Source organism: Ovis canadensis, chromosome 19, assembly GCF_042477335.2.
Source record: "Ovis canadensis isolate MfBH-ARS-UI-01 breed Bighorn chromosome 19, ARS-UI_OviCan_v2, whole genome shotgun sequence".
Taxonomy (NCBI): domain Eukaryota; kingdom Metazoa; phylum Chordata; class Mammalia; order Artiodactyla; family Bovidae; genus Ovis; species Ovis canadensis.
Genome location: NC_091263.1, coordinates 42,853,977 through 42,876,300, shown reverse-complemented (window position 1 = coordinate 42,876,300; position 22,324 = coordinate 42,853,977). Strand labels below are relative to the sequence as shown.

General features: G+C 47.2%; 1 protein-coding gene across 1 annotated transcript in view; it reads right to left on the bottom strand.

Annotated features, from left to right (window-relative positions):
• PDZRN3 (PDZ domain containing ring finger 3) overlaps positions 1–21,091 on the bottom strand; it is a 269,039-nt gene extending 247,948 nt beyond the window's left edge. Inside the window, exons 1-2 of the mRNA XM_069562134.1 lie at positions 20,158–21,091; positions 3,275–3,361 (exon numbers count right to left, since the gene is read on the bottom strand). Of these exons, the coding sequence (XP_069418235.1) occupies positions 3,275–3,361; positions 20,158–20,880 (810 nt within the window). The 5' untranslated portion in view covers positions 20,881–21,091. The remainder of the gene's footprint in view (positions 1–3,274; positions 3,362–20,157) is intronic.
• Positions 21,092–22,324: the final 1,233 nt, after the last annotated feature.

Here is a 22,324-nt window from a genome sequence, read left to right as displayed (position 1 = left end):
TGGAAAGCCTGACCCGCGGCAGCAGGGACTGAATCAGAGCAGCACCATGACATGCTGCCTGTGATGGCAGCCAACCAGAAAAAAAGGGAAAAGCAAAAAAGTCCCAAGCTGACATAATTTGGGGTGTCTCAAACGGTGCTAGTGGTAGAGAATCTGCCTGACAATGCAAGAGACATAAGAGACCTGGTTTCAATCCCTGGGTTGGGAAGATCCCCTGGCAAAGGAAATGGCAACCTACTCCCGTATTCTTGCCTGGGAAATTCCACGGACTGAGAAGCCTGGTAGGCTATCGTCTATGGGGTTGCAAAGAGTAGGAAATGTCTGAGTGATTGAGCACAGAGATCATTTTAGTGTAAGAATTCCCCTAAGATGATGGGAAGAACAAGGGTATGTCCACACTCCTAGGGCTCAGCCAAGGGGGACTGCTCCCTGCCCCAACCAACGTTCATTCTATTTTAACCTCATTATCTAAAAGTAGTCTTTTTAAAACATATTTTACAAGGCAAATCATGTATCAGTTCATCATTTTAATGACTACATATCACCTACTACTAAGCTGTCATTTTCTTGCAATAAACCATGCTCGTTTGTTGTTGAAACTGTGGCTTTGGCCAAAAGCAAAGGGAATTTAATCACAACCTGCCTCTTCTTCTCTGGCCTCTTTCTGACCATGTCCTGCCACTCCTCAACTCTGTCTTTGTCCTTGTCCAGGTTTCCCTGGGTCTGTCCACTTTCTTTTATCTCAGTGGCCTTTAAAGATGGGTACTTGCAATGAAACACAGTGGAATGATGAAACAGTATATTAAAAATCGTATTCATATTTTAATTTCATCATTTAAAATGATTCTTTAGCATGTAACTTTTATAAGACAGGTAATATTAGTTCAGTAGTAAACATATGTATAATTTGTAACCAACTATGTCCAAATGTTTTCCTACAGTGGGTCCCTTGGACTGCAAGGAGATCCAACCAGTCCATTCTGAAGGAGATCCGTCCTGGGTGTTCTTTGGAAGGAATGATGCTAAAGCTGAAACTCTAATACTTTGGCCACCTCATGCGAAGAGTTGACTCATTGGAAAAGACTCTGATGCTGGGAGGGATTGGGGGCAGGAGGAGAAGGGGACGACAGAGGATGAGATGGCTGGATGGCATCACCGACTCGATGGTCACGAGTTTGAGTAAACTCCGGGAGCTGGTGATGGACAGGGAGGCCTGGCGTTCTGTGATTCATGGGGTCACAAAGTCGGACACAACTGAGCAACTGAACTGAACTGAAGATTGTTCAACTAAATATATTATATATGGACCTCTGATCTAGCAAACTCCTACTTATCCTTCAGAACCCAGCTTCCATGGCCTGCCCCATGATGCCTTCTTCCCCAGGGCTAACTGCCTCCTAAAGAATCTTTAGCTGAACTCAGGCACAGAGTTTTATCAGTGAGAACAGTGCTTCCCTCTCCAATGCATCAGTTTCTCCACCTGGACATGAGCTCCATGAAGGCAGGGCAAACATCAGTTACATCCAGATGGCTGACATCTTCTTATCCTTTAGGATTTGGCTTTATATCCCTTCCCCTCTTTCCTGATCACTCTGGGCAATGATGCCCCTTTCTCCTTGGTATGTAGTATAGCCATCCTCCCATTTTTTCCCCTTCACTGTTCTTCTCCCAATCTGTAATTACTCTTTATACTTGTTTCTTGCCTTATATCACCCAGGACATAAACTCAACGACCAGAGGGATCCAGTCTCCCTGGTCAGTATCTTCAAGTCCATAGCAAATAGCCTTTGTATAATGCTTAATTGTTGAATGAGTGAATCTGATTTTTCTTTCCCTTTTCCTTGACTATCTTCAGCTGACTAATGAGGAAGATGTTTGATTTTAGTCAATCAGTTGTGTCCAGCTCTTTGCAACTCCACGGACTATAGCCCGCCAGGCTCCTCTGTCCATGGATTCTCCAGGCAAGAATATTAGAGTGGGGTGCCATTCCCTTTTCCAGGGGATATTCCCTACTCAGGGACTGAACCTGGGTCTCCCGAACTGCAGGCAGATCCTTTACCAGCTGAGACAAATGAGGAAAGCCTGGGAAAAGGAAAAGAACAAGAGATGACACATACTTTGGGCATCCCACGTGAAAGGTGAGACTCCGGAAAACATCCTCTGCCATCTCCCCAGAGCCCTCTCAGCAGACATTTTCCTGGCAGTTAAATCAACAGATCTGAATTCAGCCTCCCCTTTCTGGAGGAGGGGATCATGATGAATGGGGTGAACAAACAGCTCCAGTGAGAGGGAATTGCAAAGGATACACCAGCCCACAAATGAGGGAATGGCCCCTGACTGATGCAGGGCGTGTACAAGTCCTGACAAGACTGACTGTCTTGGAGCCCCGACTCCAGCAAAGCCCCTCAGTGTAACTGCACAATCTTTTCTTCTTCTAAACTTATTTTGTATCGAGGGGGTAGCTCAGCTGGTAAAGAATCCACCTGCAACAAAGGAGACCCTGATTGAATTCCTGGGTTGGGAAGATCCGCTAGAGAAGGGATAGGCTACCCACTCCAGTATTCTTGGGCTTCCCTGGTGGTTCAGATGGTAAAGAATCCACCTGCAATGTGGGAAACCTGGGTTTGATTCCTGGGTTGGGAAGATCCCCTGGATGGAGGGCATGGCAACCCACTCCAGTATTCTTCCCTGGAGAATCCCCATGGACAGGGGAGCTTGGCGGGCTAAAGTCCTTGGGGTTGCAAAGAGTCGGACATGACGGAGTGACTAAACACAGCGCATAGACAATTAACAATGTTGTGATAGTTTCAGGTGAACAGTGAAGGGACACAGTCATACATAGACACGCATCCATTCTCCCCCAAGTCCCCCTCCTATCCAGGCTGTCTCAGAAAACTGAGCAGAATTCCACACATATTAACGTGACTTTTCTCAGTTCAACTGCTATCAAACTAGACATGAACTCTTCAAAGCTAAACAGCTAGGATTAGCCATTGTATGACTAGGACAATGCTACATTAAGAGACCACAACTAATCCCCCAAACCAAATCACTTTGCTGTAGACCTGCAATTAACACAACACTGTAAATCAACTATGCCTTAATAAAAAACAAGATGATAAAAACCCCAGAGTGTGAAGATGATAAATGCACAATGAACTCTAACTAGAGCAGAATGAAGTGAGCAAGGTTTCCTACCCTTCACACCCTAGTCCTTGACCCCTTTCCCAGCTACATCAAGGACCTGTAAAACCCATCTCAACAACTAACATACCACACACGGCCGGCCACCAATGATGTTGAATCCCAAGGAGCCAGAATCCCGATGCAGGACAAGAGTCAGGCTTTTTGTTTCTTCACCCTGCAGGGAATAAATGAGTTCAACATTTCATTAACATTTAGGAAAAGAATGGGGGTAATTTTCTATCTAAATGGACTCATGGATTGCCAACCTGATCATTAAAAACCCTGTATCTCTAGAGAAGTTTAATCCAGAAAATTTGGGAGGCTCATGCTGAAACTCTGGTCTGTGTTGAGGAGGTTACAAACATTTCTAGATCCCATCAGACCCTGCGGTGAGCACTTAAGAACATCTGAAGACATCCAGACAAAAGTAACAAACATTTCCTCTTGGTGACACCTTGCTCTGCACACACCTTTGCTTTGGCCAGCCCACCATAGGCTGGCTGTTTTGACAGCTACCTCTATTCTTCAGCCATTCTCAACAGCAGTATTCACCTTAAATATGCCATGGAAGGTTCCAATAGCAATCCCCTCGGAAGCTTGGGCACATATACAGCCCATCAATAGTCATCTGTGTTTGGGAGACTTGGGGGAAGAAATAGCGCTTAAAAAGTCAGACTCAAACATGGGTGGGAACAAGGAAAATCCCGAATCTTACTAAAAAGGGAGGAGGGGGCATTTTCACAAAGTAATGACTGTCCAGTCCTGAGGAGATGCAGACTGCTGAACAGAAAACACTCTGTTTAAGGCAGGTGGGACCGCGTGAGCCACTTTAAATCAAACAAGCACAAGTGGCCCCAGCAGGTCTCAGGGGCACAATGTTTAACAGTCAAAGAAGAGGGAGATGCCAGGGCCCCCCAACCAACACTCTCCAGTAACAGACAGATGGATAAAAATAGATCTCACCTTCTGTGCAAACTATCACTTAATAGGCTTTGACATAAATACTAAACTCGCTGATATACCACTGAAAGGGTTCCAACTATTCGAATGGTATGCAAAAGTCCACACGTACTGGCTATAAATTTGCAATTGCTTCACTCACATTTTCTGTTTCAACAGGGTATCATTTAAATGTGGCATTTTAAAAAAAGTATGAAATATTTCATTATATGCTTTCTCAAAAACAGCACTAACAGCTTATCACAAAAGAGGTTTTATTCTCATATTTACTGCTTCCTGGTGCAACTTGTGCCTTATACTTTGGCAGGAGTGGAGGAGGGGGATAAATGGCAACATTTGAATAACATGAATGCAGCTACCTGACCTGAACACCATGCTGGCAAAGAAAGCCACACTTTCTGACCTGCAGTGCCCAGTGGGTTTTTCCTGCCACCATTTTCAATGTAAAATACTGCTCCACCATTGTCAGTGTAAAAACCTTTTCCAAGTTTGGCCAGGAAAAATGCACAACATAGCCACATGCACATTCACACATACATTAAAGATTAATAGGTCTCAATGTATAAAATTATCTCCCTGGGCTTAACATTCTCAGTAAACAAGCTTGTTTCTCCTGACTGTTTAGTATATAGCAGAACTCAAAATATTTTAAAAAATGTCACAGAGTTAGCATCAATTACTAAAACGCTGTAAAAAATGAAAATGATAATTTACTATTAGAAACAGGCTGTTTCTGATGGAATAACTATGTATTCGATAAGAACAAAGTGACAAAGTCTTCATTTCTGCAGACTGAAACAAAAGATTCATTTCTGTCACTTACTCGATACAGAAAATAGAGTATATAAATATAAGAGAAGCCAGTCTCTATCAAGCTACTGTACTTGAAAAAAAACAGCAGAGCCTCATTAATGATAACCATTTACTTACTTAAAAAAAAAAAAGTCCAATCCACAGTACCACCACTCAGAGCATCCAGCTTCCCTGGTAGCTCAGTCAGTAAAGAATCCGCCTACAATTCAAGAGACCCAGGTTCAATTCCTGGGTCGGGAAAATCCGCTGGAGAAGGGAACGGCCACCCACTCCAGTATTCTGGCCTAGAGAATTCCATGGACTGTATAGTCCATGGGGTCACAAAGAGTCCAACACGACTAAGCCACTTTCACTTTCATCAATGCTATCAATCTTTATCATTAATTTGAACCAACAACAACTTTCAAATTAAAGAGACTAAAACTTGCAGAGTCACCCTAGTAGTTTGGAGATGTAAATGCCATGTTTTGAAAACTGAAACAGTTTATATCTTTCTGCCCTGGAAATGGACAAGGTTGCTAAGTCCACATCTTGCTTTGTTATCTTAGAGAGCTGAAAAAGAAATATATAGGAATTTGAGTGAGTTATCATACATAGCTTACATTTCTGGCTTTCATAACTAATCAATGATAGAAACTGCCAGGTCACAGTAATCTAAGGCAGATAGCTCTGGTTCAGTTCAGTTCAGTTCAGTTCAGTCGCTCAGTCGTGTCCGACTCTGCGACCCCATGAATCGCAGCACGCCAGGCCTCCCTGTCCATCACCATCTCCCGGAGTTCACTCAGATTCACATCCATCGAGTCCATGATGCCATCCAGCCATCTCATCCTCGGTTGTCCCCTTCTCCTCCTGCCCTCAATCCCTCCCAGCATCAGAGTCTTTTCCAATGAGTCAACTCTTCACATCAGGTGGCCAAAATACTGGAGCTTCAGCTTTAGCATCATTCCTTCCAAAGAAATCCCAGGGTTGATCTCCTTCAGAATGGACTGGTTGGTTCTCCTTGCAGTCCAAGGGACCCTCAAGAGTCTTCTCCCACACCACACTTCAAAAGCATCAATTCTTCGGTGTTCAGCCTTCTTCACAGTCCAATTCTCACATCCATACATGACCACAGGAAAAACCACAGCCTTGACTAGATGGACCTTAGTCGGCAAAGTCATGTCTCTGCTTTTGAATATACTATCTAGGTTGGTCATAACTTTTCTTCCAAGGAGTAAGTGTCTTATAATTTCATGGCTGCAGTCACCATCTGCAGTGATTTTGGAGCCCCAAAAAATAAAGTCTGACACTGCTTCTACTGTTTCCCCATCTATTTCCCATGAAGTGATGGGACCAGATGCCATGATCTTTGTTTTCTGAATGTTGAGCTTTAAGCCAACTTTTTCACTCTCCTCTTTCACTTTCATCAAAAGGCTTTTTAGCTCCTCTTCACTTTCTGCCATAAGGGTGGTATCATCTGCATATCTGAGGTTATTGATATTTCTCCCGGCAATCTTGATTCCAGCTTGTGTTTCTTCCAGTCCAGCGTTTCTCATGATGTACTCTGCATAGAAGTTAAATAAGCAGGGTGACAATATACAGCCTTGACATACTCCTTTTCCTATTTGGAACCAGTCTGTTGTTCCATGTCCAGTTCTAACTGTTGCTTCCTGACCAGCATACAGATTTCTCAAGAGGCAGGTTAGGTGGTCTGGTATTCCCATCTCTTTCAGAATTTTCCACAGTTGATTGTCATCCACACAGTCAAAGGCTTTGGCATAGTCAATAAAGCAGAAATAGATGTTTTTCTGGAACTCTCTTGCTTTTTCCATGATCCAGCGGATGTTGGCAATTTGATCTCTGGTTCCTCTGCCTTTTCTAAAACCAGCTTGAACATCAGGGAGTTCAAGGTTCACGTATTGCTGAAGTTTGGCTTGGAGAATTTTGAGCATTACTTTACTAGCATGTGAGATGAGTGCAATCGTGCAGTAGTTTGAGCATTCTTTTGCATTGCCTTTCTTTGGAAATGGAATGAAAACTGACCTCAAATGACGCAAAAAGGAGAATACACAGCTAAATGATTAAAACAGACTCGTTTTAAAATCTACTGTGTGACAACTATTTATTTAAAAAATCAAAAATAAAGAAATCCTATTACATTAACAACAATAACAGCTAACTTTTACTGGCTCTTTATCATGTTGGAAATTATACTGAGCACTCAAGTGCTTTATTTTGTCTAATAATCCAATCTTATCAACTGGCACTGTTACCATTCTCAAGATATAGGTGGGAAGATTGGGAGGATTAAAAAAGCTTGTCAAAGAGCTAGTAAGAGGTCACTGGCATTTAAACCCAAGATCTCCTAGATTCTAGACCTCAACTCTCCACACTAACATCCCTCTCATGTGGAATGTAGAACAGTACCTTGTAGGCTGGCAACATCTTAGGTCCCACCCAAGTTGATTCCCTTGATGGCATTCCAAAAAGTTCCACAAAGAAACTCATTATAGGAGGTCTTGGCCAGGAAACCAGTATCAGAACAAAACTCTAAACTCTTTATTGAACTATTAATCTCCAAAAGATCCAACCTGAGATACCCAGAGACACCTAGGTCTGGTCCCAAACTCAGAGATCTCTTTCCAGGGACAATGGAGATGAATTGAGACAATGCCTGAAACAACATCATTTAGCCAAACAGCAATCTGCAAAGACTGATCAGGTTAACAGTTAAGTTAACCCTCTAACCCTCCTTGCCAGATGCAATCCACTGCAGGGGATAAGAGAGCACGTTCTCTTTTTCTAGAAGTGTGTTGACCCAGTCTGTGGTCCAGCAGGCTTTCACACTGGCTTTAGGTGACGCTGCCTATTTTAGGACTAATTTACAGAACTGAGCCACCACATGGAAGTTTCAACACATGATGCTGGGAGTGACGACGGAGAAGAGAAACACTCTGGCTAGACTGAATTACTTTCATTTCTCTAACTCTCAAAGGTCAGTTCCGTTTCTCCAACACCCTAAGCTCCATTCTGATTTTTCCTTTCCACTTCTTTCCCCCTAAGCAACCTGAACTATTTTTGTTTACTATTCTTCAGAAGAAATGTTAATAGAGAATTTTAACAGGAGGCTTCACATAATACCATGTTAACAGATTAACTTTAATTTCTGATTAATGATTTAATCTGTTCCTCGGTTCAAAGTGTATCAGGATAGAGGGTATTTAAATGATTCTCATTCAGTTATACTCCACCCAGTAAAGCAAAGAAAGTGAAAGTGTCAGTCATTTAGTCATGTCCAACTCTTTGTGACCCCATGGACTATAGCTCTCCAGGCTCTGTCCATGGGATTCTCTAGGCAAGAATACTGGAGCAGGTTGCCATTCCCTTCTCCAGGGGATCTTCCTAAACCAGGGATTGAATCTGGGTCTCCTGCATTGCAGGCAGATTCTTTACTGTCTGAGAAACAAAGATCTCAAGAGATGGACAAATGGAATAAGGACAAAGGCTCTCATCAATGCTGCTTTCCCAGCTATTCACAGATGTTACATTTGTAAGTAACATCATTCATCTAAAGGAAAATTTAATTAATATTGCTCTGTCTTGGTAGTTTATCATGACCCATGCTTTGAAACTTTCTCAATGTCTTGGTATAAAATAAAAGATGGGAAAGAGCTCTCTTTCACATAAACAACTGAGTAACGAAAACATCAGGCTTTTGAGGCAGGTATTATATCAAAGCTCTGTACCTGGGAAACTGAGGCTCTGAGAACTGCATACACTTGCTGAAGATCACGTGGCTGCCAAGAGGGAAGGGCGGGGTTTGAACCCAATCCACGGACTCCAACAGCCAAGTTCTTGCTACTGTGCTGGTAAACGTGTACACCCTACCCTAAACCCCTTTGCCTCAAAATACTCAGCCTTCACTTAAAATGTCGGGAAGGATTAGACATTTAATTCATTTTCTAATTAGAGTTTTAAGCAAGGCTTCTTTGGGCTATGCACCAACAGCGGCAAAGATCAGAGTTTCTATTATACCCTGAAGGGTGTCATAAGAATACTGTGCCCTTCACAGAAACAGAGTGATGGTTAAGATCCTGGACTTCGGAGTCAGAACGTGATTTTAGTTTTCTCCTTCTGAGGAGGAGGAGAATAATGGCTTCTTCTGAAACATGAATGAGATGGGACTATCCCTGCCCAGTGCCTCTGTACAGGGCTTGGACAATAACAAGGACTCCAGACACGAGCCAAGCACAGCACCATGGTACTCTCTGACCACATAAATGACTCTGCTACAAAACCCCGGAAATGGAGAATGTCTAATCCTAAATTAACTTAGTCTACGGCAAGTCTGGGAGAGCTGAGGCCTGCAGTTAAGCAAATAAAGACAGTTACGTGTTCATCACAACATCTGGCCATCAAATGGGAACTATATCCATGTACACATTTCTCCTCTTCCCAAGTCTGGAGAAAGAGCGGCCCGGTGTTCGAGGGCTGCTGAAGGGCCAGGAGGCAGATTTTATCCAGGAGGCAGTGGGAGAGAGACATGATGCAGACAGGGAAGCAGCCCGGCCTAAACCTGGAGCTTCAGGGCCGTGGAGATAGGATGGGCAGAGGGTACTGATCACAGCTGGGGTATAAGGAGGGGAATCAAAGGATGTCGCAAGGCGTGGAGGGAGATGTCCTCAAGACAGGACAGAAGAGACATCAAGTCAAAGAAAGTGCGGACTTGGATACGGACAGTGGAGGGAGGAGCTGCGGACAGAGGACACTGGAGGGCTGCTGAGACACTGGGACAGCTTCCAATTCTACCAGAGGGCTGAGTCTTGATGGGCGGAGAAGAAAGGGGAAGGGAGAGACTGGGAGTGATGTATACATCACTGTGGATAAAACAGGTAACTAATGAGAACCCACTACACAGCACAGGGCAGGGGCGCCCAGCCTCCAGGATCTAACGACTGATGACCTCATGTGGAGCCGATGTAATAATAACAGACATGAAGAGCACAAGAAATCATACTGAATCGTCTCAAAACCATCCCCAGCCCCCAGTCCCTGGAAAAGATTGTCTTCCACGAAACTGGTCCCTGGTGCCAACGAGGTCGGGGACTGCTGGCCTAGGGAACTCTACTCAGTGCTCTGTGGTGACCTAAATGGCATGGAAATGCAAAAAAAGAGGGGACATATGTGTACATATAGTTGACTCACTTTGCGGTACAACAGGAACTAAGAGCAGCGCTGTAAAGCAGCTATATTCCAACAAAAATTTTAAGTGAGAGAACTTGATGGGGGGTGGGGTAGGGACAAGAAAAATGGAAAAGAGATGGTACCTCCTTGGCAGTTTTTCCTTGAGTTGCCCCCTATTTTATTTCTCTTCCTGAATGGCAGGGTCTCTTCCCTCCAGAGCCAGTACTTGGGAGGGCGAGGAGCTCTCACTTACAGCCCTAACTTGGGGATGGGAAACAACGATGCCTTCATATTCTGGAGTCCAGCCAGCACTGGTTCCATGGGAAGCGGGCACGAAGCTCTACCAGATGCTCAGCACCCCCATCTCCACCCCAGAATCCAACTCAAGCAGACAGTCAGGCCCCAGTGCACTGCAGGGTCTCCTCAGAAGCTGCTTAGGTCTTTCCGAAGGTGACAGGGCAGAGACTCAGTAACCTGGGAGAAGGGGGCATGGCATGAGTCATCCACAGCAGGTAAGTTACAAGCAGAAATAGAAGCTCCAAGTTCAGGAATATACAATCAGTTCTGCTGAAAATATGCTTGGCTATTATACTCCCACATGTAACTACCAGAGCAGTGTTTTAAAAAACACACCCGATTTATAATCTGCTCAATTTAAGGTCTCACTGGACAAGAGTAAGAGGAGGGAAATAAGTCATGGTGAAAACGCAGAAGTCACCAGTCCTTTGTCAGAAAGACACCATATGGTGGCTGTTCTTGTTTTAAGTCCAAGAATGCGAGCTGTCTTTCTATGGCACAGTCCCTCTTCCTCTCAGCATCGCTCTAAAGTCACCGCACTGCTCTCCACCAAACAACTCGGCCTCAGAAACTTGGACGCCAGCCATCTTCTAATCTATGTGGCGGCCCCCAAAGTCTATCCATGCCACCATCAACGTGGATCCTTTCTACAAACTCCTTTCCGCCCAGGGACGGGTGTTCCTTGATTACTGCCGCCGTGGGACTCGCAGCTGAGAACTGGCTCGACTGGAAGGCTGCCTGGCGGGTTGTGAGCACTGTAATTGACTGACCACTCGTCTGCATATCTGGGATGACGCGACACCTCTCGGCCTCAGATTATGCAAAGCTCTCAAAGACTCGCACAGCTGGGAAACAGCTCTGTCTGCTGACTAGTGACAAGAGAGGGCAAAAATGTGGAGGGGGGGGCTGGGGGACCAGGAGACAGAGCTGGCCACCAGACATTCTCTCCTAAAGAGACGGGATGCCTTCTCTTTCTCCGAACGGAGATGCTTCTGTCCTCTTCGTCAGTCGAAATATGTTTTTAATGGGGAAGCAGCCTGGACTAAGCCCTCCCTGTAACTGCAACCTCAGTTCTAAAGAAGGGGTTCTTGGAGGAAGAACAGAACGGGAAACTGCTCATGCCTAAGACCAAAGGGAGTAGTGGGAATGATGTTTGAAAACAAATTGGAAATGGGTGAGAGTAACAGAAGTATTAGCAGCATGTTTCCTGCCATGAGAATAGGGAGGATGAAGAGAGATAGGAGGAAAAGAGATAAAGGGTGTGGGGGGACAGGCAGAAAGGAACAAAGATTTCCTGGAGCCATAGACTAGGAAACATGCATCTGTAAGTCAAACAAGGTGGTTTCAAAAAATACCCTCAGAAATTGAGTACAGAGTGTCAGTGTTGCCCTAGGCCAAAAATATACGCATATTTTTAGCCTGTTGCTGTTATATTTAAATAACCTGAGAAACCCCCAAGTCTACTTCTCTATTTGCATGAGTTTGATTTCAAGACTGTGTCTCTCGTTTTTATCATCTGCTCATCCGCTTTTCTGGTGAACACCTCCAGATGACATTTTCACCGACACAACAAACTAACTTAAGGTACTACAGCATCTTCACATTTCCACTTGATGGACTGCAAGGTGGTTTCAGTTTTTGAGATGTGACCATCCAGTCACCCAACCCAGAGCATCTTCTCCTCCAAATCAGAGACAAAGCAAAGGCTACCCAGCTGTAATGTCCTATGTTCCTGCTTACAGGATGGTGGGAGTTTGGCCTGCCTCCCCTCCTCTTGTTTTTCCAGTAGTCATGTATGGATGTGAGAGTTGGACCATAAAGAAAGCTGAGTACTGAAGAATTGATGCTTTTGAACTGTGGTGTTGGAGAAGACTCTTGAGAGTCCCTTGGACTGCAAGGAGATCAAACCAGTCAACCCTGAAGGAAATCAGTCTTGAATATTCATTGGAAGGACTGATGCTGAAGCTCCAATACTTTGTACACCTGATGAAAAGAGCCAACTGGGTGGAAAAGACCCTGATGCTGGGAAAGACTGAGGGCAGGAGGAGAAGAGGGTGACAGAGGATGAGATGGCTGGTTCTCATCACCAAATAAATCAATGGACATGAGTTTGAGTAAACTCCAGGAGTTGGAGATGGACAGGGAAGCCTGGCGTGCTGCAGTCCATAGGGTTGCAAAGAGTTGGACGTGACTGAGCAAATGAACTGAACTGACCCCTCGTTAGTTTGGTAACTGCAGAAGGACAAATGAATACACATAAACACGCAGAAAGCACATTTTGTTTGCGGCTTTCGGTACAGCCCAGAGCTGTTACCCAGATACAGTGCAACTGACATGAACACCCCTCTTTCTCAAAGTCTCCAGAGAGGAGACACCCGGAGAACAGGTTACCCAGGGGCAGACTGAGGCTTGCAATGAGCCTGTGGTCCTTTGAGTAAAAGATCCCTTTCCTTCTTCTCCATTAAACCATCTCCAATTTCTGAAGTTTCTTCAGTGATTTATTTGGAGAAGAACCCCAAACCTACAGGTACTTAATAAACGTTCAACAAATGCTTGGTAAGCCTGATTAGGATCCTGCCTGCAGGAGAGCCAGGTTCGATCCCTGGGTCAGGAAGATCCCCTGGAGAAGGGACACCCACTCCAGCATTCTTGCCTGGAGAATGCCATGGACAGAGGAGTCTGGTGGGCTCCAGTCCATGGGGTCACAAACAGTTGGACACAACTGAGCAGCTAACACTTTCAAACACTTTCATTTTATCCTAAAGCCTGTCCCATATGGACATAGCATTAGCCCATTTTAGAGATCAGGCAGTTAAGGCTAACAGGAGGTTAGAGGATCCTCCCAGAGACCCTCAACAATGAGGCAGAAGGAGCACAGGAGACTGCATATCACTGACTCCAGGGTTTGATACTAATCACACCCCAGCTCAATCCAGGGTACCCTGGAGCTGCCGGTGACACAAGGCCTGCATCCAACCGTGACCCACAGCCTGAATGGGACTTCACCCCCTTCCTGATCATGTGCAGCAGAGACACAGGGCACCTGGAAACAGCTTCTCTCAAAATTCTAGGGGTGACCCCTCTGTCCAGGACTCATTTCTGCACACCCTGAGGTCCTCTGCCAGGGAAAAAGCTCATCAGACTCCCCTTCCTGGAGAAGGGACCAGTGCAGGGCCCATGTACACACGGGCTGCACTGAGGCTCCGCCCCTCAGGCTCCCCATAAACAGACTCACGGGGTAGGGGAGAAAGATGGACGCCCGGGTCCATCTGGTAGTTATTTTCTTTACAAGAGTAATCATTATGTTATACCACTTCCCTTTCTTATTGGAACAGGCTTATTAGAACCCCATTAGTCAGGGGGGACAGAGGTGACCCACAGCTCGGGTGAGCAAAGGACAGAACAACATGGTGTTTTCAAAGACACAAGTGGGTGTCTAACGAGTCCAGGGGTGAAAGCTGTGCACATTCCCCTTTGTACCCAGCAGTGCCCATCCCAGGCCTGGCACACGGTGTGTAAGCATGTGAGAAACTAACCCAAAGAACACATTTGGAAGAATTTCATTTGCTTCCTACCACTAGCCACTCTTTAACTTACTAGGTTCAAAATTAGGGAATGATTAAAAATTAGGGAATGAGGCATGATTCCATCCAAGACACCATCTTTTTCTTTTACTTTTGTCTCTTTTTTACAGTGAGAACCTGTTTTGTTTTATATGCCACGTGCTCCACACCAGACCTCTGAAGATGGGAATTACAGCCTGGGGGGAACCCACTTCATCACCATGAACCACAAGCCATCGGACCAACTTGGAGCCAGAAGATGATGCTAGGGAAGTTATTTGACCTTCAGAATCTTTTCTTTTTGCATCTGTAATGGGTTGTGGGTACTAAGTTTGCCGAGTCTTTCTGAAGTTGCACCCACATCTCTAATCTACACAGTGCTGGCACATACAGAAGCAGCCCTTTGGAAACCTGCATGAGCCTTTGGAGGGGACACCGCCTCAGGAGAAAATACTGTCTTATTTTGGTAACAGCTTGGAATCAGGTTCTGGGTTCAAATCCCATCTCTACACAATTAGAATCTGAATCGATACAACTTCTAGCCTGAACCCAGCTGTTTTATAGTGTTTTACAATCTGTCTCTCTTACCAAAAAACACCCCAAAAAACCATTTACCAAATGAATAAGATGGGGAAGTTAATATGTGTACATACACAAAGCACCCTAAGTGTATGGCACCCAGTAAAACCCAATGAATGTTATTTCTCTTCCTTTTAAGCTCCGTGTCTACAGCCAACACAAACCAGCTTATAAATAGATTCTCTCTCATCAAATATTTTTACAAAGAAGCAAACACCATTTCTGAACTCAGAAAGAACCACTTACAGATAGACAGCAACAGAACTCCCAATTCCTATTATTCAGTTATGATCATTTGAGCCAGTGTAGCTGGGAAACACATCTGTAAGCTGAATCCTAGTTTTCTTTATATAGCACTGAATGAAATGGATGCCAAAGCCCACAAGTCGTTTTAGCTGAACTGGGACAGCACGGAACAGTCATTCTCCTGATGCTTTTCAGAAACAGAAAAGACGCTGAACTGCGAACACTCTGATAGACACATTTCAAAGTGTTTGGACATCTGGAGCACCTTTCCATACAACTGTCTATTATAGATTCACTCATCTCCAGGAGTTCTGAAACGGACAAAACTGTTTCTGGGATTTGGGGCTTTATACAATTTGATCTGGGTGGATCTTGGGGAAACAAAAAAGCATGCCTCCCGCAAACCTGGAAACAATTTTGTTCACTTGCAGGTCACGGGAAAACTCATTCTTTTTTAAGAACGAGCTAACAAGCTCGCTCTTGGTCAGTAACCTGAAAAGTTTTGACGGCTGACAAGACACCCTTTCGATCTTGAATTTATATACTGAAGACATATCGGGAGTTCACAGGGTACCTGGAGACTGGACTGGTGCCGGGACACAGCCCTGAAGCACGCACACGCGGTCCTTCCTTTACCGTCCCTCACAGACAATGAATGGCTCTTCCTGTTATTCAGTCACAGCACTGAAGGGCCCATGCAGGCGGAGCACCAAAGCGAGAGTCTCAGGGTACCAGCCCTAGTCTGCCAGGCCGGAGAGGGAGGGCCTTCCGCAGGTGATGATGGCGGGAGCATAGAAAGGCTATCTAGCCATGAGCAAACCCGAAGTGCCAACAGCAAGGCAAGGGGTAGAAGGTGAAGAGTTGGAAAACCTGCTGGTTACCTAGGTTACCTAGTGATGAGCAACTGGAAAGACTACTCCTAGGGGAAAAAAGAGCGAGGGCAAAGGCCCAGGGGCAGGAAGGAGCTCATGGGTCTATTCTCAGAGATCACAGAACCCAGGAAGAGAGACTAAAGCAAAGAAGAGCACAGGCAGGCAGGACCCAGAGTGTGCTTCACGTTACATCTGTCCAAGAGGAACTCACGGCACGGCAGGCTTGCAGTTCCCAGCTGGCACAGTGGTAAAGAATCCACCTGCCGATGCAGGAGATGTGGGTTTGATCCCTGGGTCCAGAAGATCTCGTAGAGGAGGAAATGTATTCTTGTCTGGAGAATCCCAGCGAAGAGGAGCCTGGTGGGCTATAGTTCATGGCGTTGCAAAGAGTCAAACAGGACTTAGTGACTGACCAGGGTATCGGATTTACATTTCTAAGAGATGATTCCCAGCATGAGGTCACTGGAAGGAAGCAAGAAGATACAGAGAGGGAACAGCTGTGGTCTAGGTAAGAGGTAATGGGGGTTGAGACCAGGGCTGATTTCTGTCCCACAGGGGAAAATGACAGTGTCTGGAGATATCTGTGATTGTCACGATGTGAGAATTGCTCCTGCCATCTAGTAGGCAGAAGCCAGGGGTGCTGCTCCGCATCGTATAATGCACACAGTGCGCACACACACGCACATGCGCACGCGCACACACACACACACCCCCAAGAATTATTCAGCTCAAGATGCTAACAGTGCTGAGGTCAGGAAATCCTGGTTTGGACCAACGTGATGATTTGATGGGGCTGGAGAGTGGTGAACAGACTCAGGAAGTGTTCAGGAAGTAAAATCAACCAGGTTTAATGAAAGACTGAATGTGGGGGTAAAAGAGCAGATGCTACTGAGGTTCAGTCTCAAGTTTCTCAAAAATTCCAAGGAAAGTTATGCCCAGAACCTTCCCTTTCCCAGAAAGTCAAAGACTTTTTTTTTTTTTTTTTTTTGCTGTGGAATGCCTTTGTTCTTAGAATCAGGTGGAAAGTCGGGGTGGGAAACTGAGGCTGGGAGCCAAACTCTAACATCTTCAAGTCTAGTTTCACCAAGTCTGCTGTAGCCTGGATCGGGCTGCAGATTGGTTCAAGATGCCTTTCTGGGCCATGTTACTGATCATACAACTGCTAGGCACTCTGGGTTTGAGAACTATGTACTGGTCCTTCATAAAATATTCAGGAAGAGATGTTAAGACAATGACCAGTAAAATCATAACTGTGCGAAGAAAAAGAATACATGTTGGTCTGCATCTGTACCTGAGCCTAAACTCTCTGACTAGCTAAGCAGTTACCCAAAATGTGCTAGGTGACCCAGCATCAGCTGGGAACTTGCCAGAACCCCACGCTCCATACCAGCCCCTGATGGGGCAGAATCTCAGAGGGTGAGATTCAGGAATATCTTGTTTCATCTCCAGGTGACTCCAATCATATGAAGGTTTGAGAAGACCTGTTCCAGCTCACCTTTCAAAGCAGAAGAAACAATGCCAAATCCTAGCTCTAAACCCTAAATGCTTAAGTGTTTGTTGTTCAGTGGTGTCTGACTCTTTGCGACCCTGTGGACTATAGTGTGCCAGACTCCTCTCTTCAGCGGATATCAAAAATTGCAATCTAAGATTATTTAAATAATGCCAGATCATTTTATGATACAAGTTCTAAAGCCCTGAAGAAGGGGGTATGGAAAAATCTTCTGAGTGTTTCTTATCTACTTTAGCTCTTAACAGAGAGGTAAGCGATAGGACTTTTTAAAAAATAATAAAAGTTTTGTGTATGCCCGTTTCCAAGGAATATAAATCCTTCTGCCTTTTAGAAGAGAATAAACAGTACCCGGTGGGAGCAGAGTCCGGCCAATGAAATAAACAAGTTCTTAAACAGCTTGCCGTGGGAGGGGGTCTGTCTGGCAGATGCAGGAACAGCAAAAGCTCTCCCCAAGGGTGACTAGGGGTTAACTTTAAGGCAAAAGCAGCGCGCTTTACCCTAAGGCCTGGGCTGAGACAGCCAGGGTCTGAGGCCAGAAAAATGAGTTCAGCTTTCAGGCCAGGCCTTTCTTGGCTGTTCTCAAGCCAGCACTGAGGTCCATGAAAGTCCTGAGCAGCACTCCAACTCCAGAAGGAAACTTTTGTCTGTAAGCTCAGAAAGCAACATCTTGTCCCCAAGCTTAATGCCCCTGATTATCCTCCTGACTCACCCAACAGAACTTCAAAAACATCCATAATTTTGATTCAAGTATCATATTTTTGATTCCGAGAGAGAGTTTACCCAAACACTCCAGAAAGAAAACAGAAAGGCAAGAAGAAATAATAAACCAACTTAACAATGAATGATGTATAAACTCCAGGGAAGTGAATGGCTTGTTTATAAATAAGCATCACTTAAAACTCTGCAGGAAGTCCAGATGACAGCATAAACAGGAGAAACTCCGGGAACTCCTTCACCCCAAGCCCGGCGCCTGCTTGTAGACAGAGCTTGGCCCCCTGCTTTGGGGACTTGCAGGCTCACACCAGTCTTTTGTACGCCTGTGCGGTCCTGGGTGAGCCTCAGAGCTGTAAATATTTGCCCTTCGCCCAGAGCCGGCCAGCTGCTGGGGCTGCAGCTGACAGACAGGCGGGGGGCCAGGATGGGGTGGAGGCGAGAGGGGGGAAGTCGGTGTGCACTATGGGAGAGGGGGCTGGGAGAGGGCCAGAGAGGCGAAGTAGACAAGCAGACGCAGGCCCCTGGGGACCCCTCAGGCACACACATTCTCCTCCCCTGCAACAGGCAACCAGAGTGGCAGCGGTATGGCCCAGGTGCCTCACCGGTTGGTGAAAAGGTGGCCTCTGCAATCAAGGGAAACCTTGGTTCTCTGTGGCTGACTGTGTCCCCTCAGGGAATACATGATAACACACGCAGACATTTATGGTGGTCACACCTAGAGGTAGGGGGTGCTACTGGAATCCAGTGGGTAGAGGCTAAGGATGCCCCTTAGTGCACAGGACAGCCTCCTATAACAAAGAATTTGGGGGTCCAAAATGTCAAAATGCCCAAGGCTGACGACTGAGGTGGAATCTGAATCCTAGCTCTGTCTCCTGAGTCACCGTTTGACTCTGGACAAGTTCTGTTACCTGTGCCTGCTTCCTCATCTCAGAGGATTACATACAGAATGCACACAGAGTGCTTGCTACTGTGGCTGGTACATAATAAACCCGCAGTAAACGGCACTCGTGGTTACACTGAGAACTGACACGACGATGGCTAAGAGCTTGGGCATCCGTGGGCTCGGAACCCAGTTCTGCCACCTCAAAGCCATGACTCGGGGCCAGGGCTGCCCCTCACTGGTCCTGAGTTCTCTTCCTCTGCAAAATGAGAAGCAACCTGCCTCCCTTACTTGATTAAAAAGGAAACAGCTGAGAAGCACAAGAGCTTTAGCATAGGGCCTGGAGTAAGGCAAGCCTCCAGCAGTAGTGGCTGTTGTAATTATACCAACTCCCAGAACAGGGGGATGGCTTACAAGGGAAGGAGGGTAAAGATAATTACAGGCAACACTTGTTGAGCATTTGCTCTCTACAGGGCAACTTGCTAGATCCTTTTCATATGTTCTCTCCCTGAAGCAGGCAAAAAATCTATTTTACATTTAGAGAGACTGAAGCACCTGGGATTAAGCCACAACACTAGCCAAGAGCCCAGACTCAAAAAACAGTTCTAACTCCAGAGGCCTCAATGCCAATTATTACTTTATATTTGGTGGCGGTTCCTTTAATTCTTTCTGGAATTCTTTCAATCCCTGGAGGAGTAACACAGGAGAGGCCTGGCAGTGTTTCACCCCCCCGCCCCCACCTCGTGTCACATCTCTAGGGCCCTACTTTCCAACTTGAGAAAGCTTAAGCAGCCTGCTCAAGGTCAGCCAGCTAGTTGGCAGCAAAGCTCACACTGGAATCCAGCTTTTACTCCAGCAGCCTCTCCTCTGGCAACCTTGTTAACCTAGTCTCCACGGGCTGGGCTGTGGGTTCCTTTGATTCTTTCCGGACCGCCTGAGGGTGCATGGATATAGTTAACATCGCGTGTGTCAGTATCTTATCTCCTGTCACGTGTAGAGGAACCCTGTTTCCCAACTTTCAAAGAGGTTAAACGATTTGCCCAAGATCATCCATCTGGTCTGTACCAAAGCCCCTACAGGGTTCTGACTCAAGAGCCACATTCACTCAACTCTGCGCTGCTCTCGAATTCCTTTTAGTTTTTCCAGAACCGATGAAGCTGCTGCAGCTATACTTCACCCTGAGTTTAATCTGTAAGGACAACAGTTCCCAAGGTGAGACTGATTCCCCGACCGGCTCAAAGCGATCTATCTGGCAAGGAGAGTTAGAAGAGGGAGGCAGAGATGCTCCCGGAAGCTCCCGGTAACCACAAGACCACAGGGACTGGGAGGCGCCCCAGGGCCAGTAGGGGGTCGGGGCGGACGGCGGGCGCCTACCTTGCCGCCGGGCGGCGCGGCCACGCAGCGGCTAAGCGAGTCAAGGCGCGCGCTGTACTCGGTGAACTTCTTCTGGTAGCGCAGAGCGGTCATCTGCAGCTCCAGCTGTGCGGCGGCCAGCTGCGCCACCAGGGACTTCTCGCGCTTGCCGGCCCGCAGCGCCTCCTTCTTGAGCGCCTTGTGCAGCGCGCCCAGGCGGGCCTGCAGCGCGGCGTTGTGCGCCCGCAGGGCCCGTGCACAGCAGTGGCCTCCGGCGCGCTGCTCGCCGTGCGTCAGGGGCAGCCCGCAGCCCTCCTGGCAGCGGCCCACCGGCCGCGCGTCGCACGCGTCGCGCATGTGCGCCTCCACGTCTCGCCGCAGCAGCACCTGGCCGCAGCCCGCGTGGCGGCAGCGCGCGGGCGCGAAGTCGCAGCGCTCGAGGTGCTCCGGCAGCTGTTGCAGCTTGACCACCCGGCCGCAGCCGCGCGCCGCATGAGCGCACTTGATGTCCAGCTTGAGGATGAGGCGCTTGAGCGGCAGGACGTGGTTGAGCTCCTTGGCCGAGAGGCGACCGCGGCAGCGCGCTGGGCAGCTGCCCTCCTGCACCACCCAGGGCAGCACACAGCCGGCGCAGAAGACGTGGCCGCACGGCGTGGTCAGCGGGTCCTCCAGGACTTTGTGGCACAGAGCGCACTTCAGGTCCGGGTCCACGTCGCCGTCGAAGCGGTCCAGCTCGAAGCCCATGGTGGCGGCCGGGGCCCGGGGTCGCCGCCGGGCGACCGGCCGCCCCCTCCCTCCCAGCGAGGCAGCCCAGACGCGCCGGCAGCGCCGCCCGCTCGCTCGCTGGCTCTCCCCGGACTGAGCCTAATTGCTCCAGACTTCCTCGGAAAATGCCCGAGGAACAGAACTCCTCGGCCGTAATTGCGCGAGCGCGTGCGCAAGACCATTCTGCCTCTGAGGCCTCGCGCCCGCCCGACCCAAAAGGGAGGAGAGAGGGAGGGAGGCGGAGGAAAGTGGGAAGACACAGAAGCTCGCCGAGGGGGCTGGCCCGCCCAAGACGCCAGCCTGAGCCCTTCCCTCGGGAAACTCCACTCCTCTCTCTTGCAGTTTTCACTACAGGAGACAAAAAGCCAGCTGAGAAAGCTCAGAGTTAGCCTCTAAGGATGCTGCAGCCGCCCAAACTAGTTTCCCTGGAACCCCGTCCGGGCCAGACTGCGACTTTTGACTCCACTCCCCGGCCTCCTCTTTCCGTGGCTGACTGCAGAGAGATTTAGTGTGGGGTCCGCTATTTCAGCACTTACGGTCTTTATTTATTTATTTTATTCCAGGGAAAGTTACAGAGCCGGCGGGACGCTCCAGCAACTACAGGTCAGATCTGAGGTTCAGCGGATCCCGAAGTTTGCCAGGCCAAGGTTTCCAGGTGCTGAGATCGAATGTGTATGAGGGCCAGTTTTCGGAGACGAGAGCTGCTCACCGGCTGCTGGCTGGCTCCACCCAGTTCACTTAACACCTTTGACTTGTCTGCACTGCAGTATGGTGCTGGGCCCTGCTATGGTGGTCCCTTTAAAAATCATCAGTACAATATTGTGAGAGAGCGTCAGCTGTATTTAAAATTATTTTTCCCCATTACAAAAGAAGTAACCCTGGTCTTACGTTGTGGAAAACTGCGCAGTGTAGAGCTTCGAGAAGTTCCCCCATAGTCCCCCGCACTCCTGTGCTCCTGTGAACTGTCTTCTTTCAGGTTTTTTTCCCCCTTTGTATGCACTTTGTTATATTTCCATATTCCAATTGAGGAAGCTCAGGATGAGAAAAGGCAAAAAATAAACTACTCCTGAAGACCCTGTAGAGCATTCTTTCTCAGATTTTACTATGGATGCAGATTCTGATCCTGTAGGCCTGGGGTGGAGTCTGAGAACCTGCTTGTGAAAAAGAGCCTCCAAGTGGTGCTGATGCTATTACTCAGTGGTTTTCCCCCTGACTGGGAAGTGGCAGTCCATGAAACTGGATGTTTTGCTTCTGCTGGGGAGTAGTTTCAAGCAGGGCAGTTTTCAGCAATAGTACTTTGGGACTCCAACTTACGTGATCAATTCATAGCAACATCCATGGATTTGGTGATTTTTTTAAATTTTTCTTTCTCTACCCCAGGCTCTAGACATTGCTAAGAAACATCTGGCCAGAATTGGTAAGA